At 49.7% G+C, this 8,453-nt stretch overlaps 1 protein-coding gene across 1 annotated transcript; it reads left to right on the top strand.

Annotated features, from left to right (window-relative positions):
- The first annotated feature begins 1,332 nt into the window (after positions 1-1,332).
- On the top strand, positions 1,333-8,250 carry LOC106148858. Its single transcript, XM_013515725.1, has 4 exons — positions 1,333-1,766; positions 1,879-2,159; positions 5,739-5,944; positions 7,985-8,250. The coding sequence occupies exons 1-4, from the start codon at positions 1,333-1,335 to the stop codon at positions 7,997-7,999; spliced, it is 936 nt and encodes a 311-aa protein (XP_013371179.1). The 3' UTR covers positions 8,000-8,250.
- Positions 8,251-8,453: the final 203 nt, after the last annotated feature.

Below are 8,453 nucleotides of genomic sequence, written 5' to 3'. Positions count from 1 at the left end.
TATAGTTCAGGCTGGCCTTGAACTCACTATGTAGCCTCAGGCTGGCCTCCAAGTTGCAGCAGTCTTCCTACCTCAGCCTCCTGAGTACTGAGATTACAGGTGTGCATCACCACATCCAGCTATACCAGGAATTTTGTTTCAGCAACAGAAAGGTGGGTACTACACACACTCAATTAGCATGCAACCTTGTGAAGCCACTTAATCTCTCTGTGCCTCATGCTACCCATCTGTGAAACAGGCACATGGGTATCACCTGCCTTGCTTTAGACAGCAATTCAAGAGTGGTTTTCTACTCATTGCCCCTGAAACAGCAGCTCCTTGCACTGTCAGTGGCTAATCTCTGGGTTACCTATCATCATCACCAACATCATCGCATCTGTTTGATTTCTCAGCTTTTCCAACTAATTCTCTGTATCAAATTCCCTCGGCTTTATTAAGGGACAGAACTAGTATTGCAGCCTCTTCATCACTATCCAAAGACCCCTGCTCTTTCTGACCTCTTCCCACCATTTCTCCACTTACATGTGCATTGTCTCATTTGGGGGAAAAATGTTTGATCTTGTGATATTTTGTAGCACCAGGAGCAGCTACAGTGGTGAGCCACTCCCTGACCTCCCAGGAGGGCGACGCGATGGCCTGGCATTTCGTCTGTGTTAACCCTTCGGTAGAAACACGCTCAAAGGCTTGGCCCCAGACCCCACCGCCGCAGTAGGGAGTCCTTAAGCCCTCCCTCACTGCCCACAGCCTCTCCACTGCGCCTCCCGTGATTTTCTCGGCGTGAGAAGTGGGCCGATGTTTGGGAGAAGGTGAATGCACCTGCTGTACGCCCTGTCCTCCGAAAGGTCCCTCCGCACAGAGGGATGTGAGGTGGTCAGCTGGACTCAGGCTTGGGGACTGCCAGGGCCAGGACTGCAGCCAAGCAGTAAAGAGGCCTAGCTAGGCACAGTTTACCCATTTCCCGTGTGCCCGGAAATACAGCGATAACATTTATTGTGAGATGATCCAAGGATTACAACCCTAACTTCACCTGCAACGTTTGCCACAAAAATCTGACTTTTATCATTATTTTTGCACTGCTCTAGTATATGGGCAGTCTTCGGAAACAAAAGACTTCATTTGGTTTATAGCAGTCTGTTTTTAGTAGTGGTATTTTCACTTATAGGATATAGTTACCAATTGCTGAAAATTAAATGAACACTGGTGCACTTTTTTTTTTTTTTTTTTTTGGTAAACAGGAAATGGTCAAATGGTTAAAAGTTATCACTCCCAGGGCCAGGGAAGGGCAGGGAACAGCAACAAGAAGCTTAGCATGTCAGAGTGAGGGTGCCTTTCATGTCGCATGACTCCACGGCTTCTCCAGGCGTGGTGCACGGAGCACCCGCAGCAGACCTGGCGGAATCTAACACGCAGATTCCCGGGCCCAAGCCCAGGGCTACGGGTTCAGAGTCTTTGGGAGGTGGGGCAGGCAGGAATCTGCATTGTCGGAGAGTTTGGGGCATTTCTGAGAAGTTTGCAGTTGGGGACTCCTGCCTGCCTACTCGATGCTTTCTCACAACGGGCCACACACAGCCGCACAAAGCAGCCTGTTTCCGGGCTCCGACTGCGGCCGTTGGAAGGTTTATTCTATGGGCGCGGCTCTGCCTCCCTGAGGCTGCACTCTCGGTCTTGCCTCTTCGCAATGACGGAATCCTTTTAACCCTCTTCTACAGGCGACCTCGCAGTCTTCAAGTACCTGTGGCATCCTCGCCGTCTAAGCCCCGCTTCGAGTGGCTCACCCTCCTTACTAGGCTGTCTCTGTTCCTTCCGCTCGTCCTCCAGGGCCACCAGCACGCCGGGAGGGTAAGAGGCGGACGGGGCGCGACACCCTGATACAGCCAGGTCGCGAGGTCGCGCGGCCGGTGCAGGGCAAATCCGGACCCGGAGCCCCGCGAGCGCACGGGTGGCTCTGCTGCCCCCTGGCCGTGCCGGGCGGAACTGCAGCGCACGGAGGCGGCGCGCGGCGGAGCGGGAAAGGCGCGCCCGCCCGGGGGGCCGAGGGAGTTGCTGTCTCGCTGAGCGCGAGAGACCTGCGGCGGGCGGGCGAGAGCGTGCAAGCAGCGGGAGGAGAGGAGTGGAAAGAGCCCCACAGGCCGAGCCCGGACCCGCGCCGCGCCCCGCGGGTGAGTGGGGAGCAGCGGCGCCCACAGGGCCCGGGACCGCGGCGGAGAGAAGCGCCCTCCTGACGCGGCGGGAAGGAAAACCCTCGCCTCTCCAGGGCCGGGCACGTGTCTGCCCGAGGGACCCGCGAAGGCGCGCCGCCGCGGGCGAGACCGCCGTCCCGCCGCCGAGCGCGCGCGGAGAGCGCTCCGGCTCCTCCTACCTAGCGGCTTGGAGCGGTCATTGCAACGCGCGCCGCGGCTCCGAGGAAGCGCGCCTCGCCCGGGAGGACGCTGGGGAGGCGGTGGGAGCCTCAGGCGCACCGGAGAGCGGGAACGGCCGCCGCACGCTGCCCAGGGAGGCTGGGAGCGGACCCTGAGCGCGGGGCGCACAGCCCCAGGAAAGACAGGACGCGTCCCGCGCCCCAGGACACTGGATGTAGTCCGGGATACCTGTTTACGGCTGGCTTGGAGCGGGCAGCTTTCAGGATGCAGTCAGCGTTACTCCAAATCAAGCGATTAGTTGGGGGCCCCTAATATAGGGCTAAACTTTTTTTTTTTTTTTTGCTATACTGGGGATTGAACACAGGCGACTACCACTGAGCTACATCCCCAGCCCTTTTTAATTTTTTTAAAAATTTTATTTATTTTTGAAACAGCATCCCACTATGTTGACTAGGGTGGTCTTGATCTTTTTATTCTTCTGTCTCAGCTTCCCAAGTAGTTGGGATCACAGGCATGTGGCACACACCCACTTAGGGATAAACTGTTTAGTCTACTGAATCAGTCGCTCAAAACATAATCACCACGGCAAAGACATATTCTTGCTGCAGGTTGGAGCTTTGGGTGTGAAAAATCAGTATTGCTAAAGACTGACCCAGTGCTATATGTTAAATCTATACATACAAGCTCAAGGTGGATTTTGTGACACAATTAGAGGTTTAAAAGAAAGTATTTTAAAAGTTCGTAACTAAATGTAGGAATGTTATACGGATATAAAAGGACTTCTCAGAATCAGTACTGCTGACATGTTGGTCTAGATAATTTGTGGGAAGCGGGGAATGGCTTCTCCTGGGATGTTTAACAGTATCTCTGGTCTCCATTCTCCGCCCCCACCCCATTCACCACTATTAAAAATGTCTCTAGAGGTTGCCAAATGTGCTCTGGGTGGCAAATCGCCCTTCTTGACAGCCACTGAGGTAGTTACCTGGACTGAAATTTGAAAGCGTGTCCACAGAATGTCACAGAGCAATGACTGTTAGTTAATTTCCTTCGTGCCTTTTATCACTCAGCAGCCTGGAGTGGAACAGCAGGGCTACTGTCATGACCCCCACTGATGCAGAGCAAGCGTGAGCCACAGTCGGGTCACACCCAGGACGGGCCTGGGAGTGTGTTTGCTTGCAGCAGGGAGGAGGCGCCGTGAGACTTTGTAACACCTGCTGCTGGCAGGAGTGTGGTGAAACTGTCATCTTGCATAGCCGGCCACACTATACAACTCCTTGGGATATCCATTTTATCTCAAAAACAAAAACAAAGACAAACTCATTTTTTAATTCAGTAATTCGACATTTAATTATTCTAAAGGAGCTATATAATGTATGAAAGAAAGCAATTTTCAAGGAAAGGTATGTCTCTTAGGATTGTGATCCTTACAATGAAAATATAAGTACATATCCAACAACAAGACACAGTTGAGGATGAAGTAGCCTGTACTGTGGAATATAATTCAGCTATAATAATGATAGTTATGAAGAGCACACAGTAACAGAAAGAACTGTTATGTCCAAATGTGGAGGGTTAAACCGGGCGTGGAGGCGCACGCCTGTAATCCCAGCACTGGGGGGAGAGAGGGGTCAGGCTGAGGCAGGAGGATCATGGCAAGTTCGATGCCAGCCTAGGTACAAAGTCAGTTCAAGACCAGCCTGAACCGTGTAGTGAGATCCTGTCTCAAAAGAGATGAAAAAAAGTGAAAGGTTAGTTTACCATGCGCCATGATTACCACCATTTAAAATGTGTTTGTGTGTATACACATATTGTTTTGTTTTGTTTTTTTGTGGTGTTGGAGATTGAACCTAGGGACTCCCACATTCTAGGAAGTTGTTCTACCACTGAACTACACCCAGAGCTCAATGTATGTGCATTCTTAAAAGGAAAATACTGACAGTTGCTGGGTTAGCTGTTCTGCAGTTGTGTATAATGACATGATTTTCTTTTCTCTGTGATCTGACTTTTATGCTAAATTTCTTTTACAATCTTAAAGAAAATATATGGAAAGAGAGAAATTCTCCCCGTCACCATTATATCATCTCTCTCCTCTTTGCTTTTGCTCCCAGGGAGGCTTATTCCTTATCTTACACACTGCTTTTAACTCAAATTTTTTGAGAAAGCAATTAAGCTGCCTTTAAAAATTTTTTTCAAATAATGCTACTTGAACTTTAAGAGGTTTAAATATGAACTTTTAAGTTTCTGAGCACGATGGTACGTGTCTGTAATATTAGCTAGATGGGAGTCTGAGGTGGGAAGATCACAAGTTCAAGGCCAGCCTGGGCCTCAGTGAGATCTTTCTCAACATTCAATAAACAATAACAGCAAAAAAGAGGGCAAGGAATATAGCTCAGTGGTAGAGTACTTGCCTAGTACGCACAAGGTCAGGGGTTCAATCCTCAGTGCACGCGCGCGTGTGCACATAACACACACACACACACACACACACACACACACGCACGCAAAAACTTATCAAGGTAGAATCTGCTCATGGAGAAGTCAGGGTATGAAGTGGAAAGGAAACTTCCCACACCTGCTACCAACACTCCCTCATAGCTACCCTGTGGCCACTTTTCCCTGTACCTCTTTCACAGGGAACGATTGTTCCCAGTGCTTTGGTGTAGACCCTTCTGATCATTTCCTATACATTTACACTGTGCAGACACCATCCAGTGAATTTTGAAGTTGTGTTTTATATGTCACCCTGCCTAGGGTGAGGATGGCAGGTCGTGCTAAGTTCTCCTTTAAAGAAGTGGCATCGATGTGTGCTTTCGTGGACAGTATATTCTTAGCTGTTTCCCTCCTCACTCACTAAAATCCCAAACTCGTTGATCCTTGCCAAATAGCATGGTGGGGAGTGGCACCTCGTGGTGGCTTTAGTGGACACTTCATTCCTTATAAGTAAAGCCGGGCAAAAGTACCGAGCAAAAGTACTGAGCTTGTTGGCGGCGTTTGGGAGAGTCGGGTGGGAACTTCATCCTCCCTTTCTGCTTGGGTGCCACAGCTGAGGGCTGCTGTCACAGTGCCCTGTCTCTTAGGGAGCAGTCTTTCAGACGGGATTAGCAGCATGTCATTCTTTTTTTAGGTCTCGTCTATCTTGCTGCTTTATGAAAATAAAGGGTTTGAAGGAACCAGAATGTCCTCATTTATAAAACGGATCTAATAAACCGTTCAGTTGGCTGCTACTTCATTAGGTCTGATGTTATTTCCAATTAAGGATGTCATTGCTTTTTGTAAATTGATGTTTCTACCAATGTTTGCAATTGGTGGTTAAAGAGATCCATCAGAGATACCTGAATTTTAAAGACTCTGTACTCAACCCCTCATTATTTTTTGTAGATGGACGAGATTCTTCAAGATTCATAGGGGACGAAAGCATGTGCTCCACTGAAGTCTCCAGGAACAGATGTTTGCATTATTACACTGTGACATGGACCAATGCAGATCATTTCCACAAAACTGCTTTGGACTTAACATTTTGGGTCGTCGCTATCATCATTTGCCGTGTTTCAAAGGAAGTGTGTAAACCCATGGCAACCCCGCGGGTGAGTACAGTTTGCCCTTATTTCTCCTGTGTCATTTCCTTTCTTTGACCTGGGAGGAAAATGTTGTAGCCCAGGGCTACAAGATGGGAAGCCCACACCAGTCCCTGAAAAGAAAATCCCACCGGGTTTTAAACATTAGTTGCATGCACATCTACGGCCCACAGGCTTGTGTTACTGACGGTCGTGAGTTCTAATCTCCACAAGAGCCCTGAGAGAGCACGGGGCAGCAGTTCTGGAGCTGAGACAGGAAGAGAGGTACCAGGGGCTGCGATGTGGTCTGTGATGTGCCAAGGATACAGTGGGGATAGCTTCTCCCCACACATTCCACAAATCTCCCAGACCCCCAGCAGACACAGGGCGGCGGCCCCCCTCAAGGCCCCTTTCCCTGCCAAACCTCACTCAGCGGGAGGAAAGGAACTCCCTTAGGAGCCCCTGTGGGCTGGGCCTGACAGTATCACCTCCTGTCGCTTTAGATGACTGGGTTCATTGTCAGGTACCGGGGGTTGGGGGGCTGTGCTTCCAGACAGGGTTTCAAGTAGCTTTGCTCACAGGGGACTTCTTTGTCACCCACCTCATTAAGTGTGGGCACCAGTCTTTAATCTGTAACCCATACCATAACCAGCTGTGGATTATTTGGGGGGTCTGCTGTCGCTTTAACAAAAGGCCACCCACCTGGCTGGCCTGTCTAGGCCAGAAAACTGGCCTTATGTCACCCTGGTGAGTGAAAGCTGGATACAGCGATGTGGCGGCTGTGTGCTTGGGGCTGCAGCCCCCCGTTTGCTCTGTGTAGGGGCGCTGCAGGCAGTTTTTACAAGGACATTGTGGGAAAGTGAGCCTCGCGGGGACATGTGAAGCTTGGGGACTCATTCATTAAACCCACTGAAGATCTACTCTATGCCACGGGGTGGGGGACATCTTCCATGGTTCCTTCCGGGAGAAGAGTGGGCAGGAACAGCAGAGGACAGCTGGGAATACCTAGTATGACTTTCCAACACTGCGTAGGTGGGTAAAGGGTCCATAGGACTGAGGGACCCCCTCCCCTTCTAAGGCCTTTCCAGGGCCATTTTATTCCCTGGGCAGAAAAACCTGCTGCCTTGATTGATTGACTTAAATTTGATTGTCATGCATTTCCAATTTATAGGCCTGGGGATGTAGCTCAGTGGTAGAACACTTGCCTAGCATGAGTGAAGCCCTAGGTCAGTCCCCACACATGCATAACAAAATGTATGGATATTTTTCCAAGGAAGGGAAGTCCCTTCTCACAGTGTCAGCTAACTTTTTTAGATCGCAGAAAGTCTGCAGTGAAGGTCTTTTGGGTCTGCTCAGTCCATGGCTACCTTTCTCCCTCGGGCTCTGGGGAGTAGCGTTATAATGGAGAATCAGGAGGCAATGTCCATGTACTGGGACCAGACTTGGCTCTGCAGGTTGCCAGCTCTGGTATTAGAGCAAATGTTAACCTCTCTGAGCCTCCAAGACTTCATTTATAAAACAGAGGTAAAATAAAGGACTGTCACGGGATTAAACAGGAGATGATGTACATAGGATGCTAACACAACACCTGGCAGACAGCAGCTGCTCAGTGAGCGACAGCTGCTTTTATCTGACCCTGGCTGGGTATCACTTGGTGAGACTCTTAACCTCTGTGAGCTTCATTCCTCACCTGTGAAATAAGAGTTGTTTTTTTTCTCACTCTCAAAACAAGGCCACACTGTAGGCAGATGTGCACGGACACCGGCATCCCAGCTCCTAGGCTGATCCAGGCAGCCCGGCAGGCCCCAACTCACAAGCACAGAGGAGCTACTAGTGCTGATGAAATGCTCCCAACCTTGCTCATGGATTATTTATTTACTTACTGATGTTGATGGTACTAGCGATCAGTCTCAGGCCCTTCACACTGAGCTTTATCTCCAGCCTTTATTTTTTATTTTGAAAGAAGGGTCTCCCTCAGTCACTAAGTTGCCCAGTTAGGCTCAAACTTGTGATCCTTCTGGCTCAGCCTCCCAAAGTGCTGGCTACTAATAAATTATTTTTGATCCCCAGGACTTTTGTCAGTGAGTAAGAACCATGCCAGGCAGACTGGAGAAGGCATTTCATCGGTGCATTTCTACAATTGCCGGCAGTGATGAGTCACAGCTCTGAGGAGTGCCCTAATTTTGAAGGACCTGAGGTTCTGGACCCGAATGAATCATGTGGATAAACAGTGCGTGGCTCAGGAAGACCCCAGGGCAGAGCAAGGGTAGACAGTATCCTGCCCTCTGTTGGCTGTATTTGGCTCCTGCTCCTTCCTTATTAATCTGTTGTATATGGTATGTATTTTCTTTGTTGGGTTTTTTGTTTCTGTTTTTGAGACACGGTCTCCCTGTGTAGTGTAGGCTGGCCTGGAACTTGCTTATGTACCCCAGGCTGGCCTCAAACTCATGGTGATCCTCCTGCCTCAGCCTCCCAAGTGCTGGGGTTACAGGCATGCACCATGATGCCTGGCCATAGTATGTATTTTCAACATTAATAT

The sequence above is a fragment of the Chinchilla lanigera genome, unplaced genomic scaffold (assembly GCF_000276665.1).
Source record: "Chinchilla lanigera isolate Chin_1 unplaced genomic scaffold, ChiLan1.0 scaffold00030, whole genome shotgun sequence".
Classification (NCBI taxonomy): Eukaryota; Metazoa; Chordata; class Mammalia; order Rodentia; family Chinchillidae; genus Chinchilla; species Chinchilla lanigera.
The sequence above is the reverse complement of the archived record's forward strand: the minus strand, read 5'-3'. Positions and strand labels throughout refer to the sequence as shown.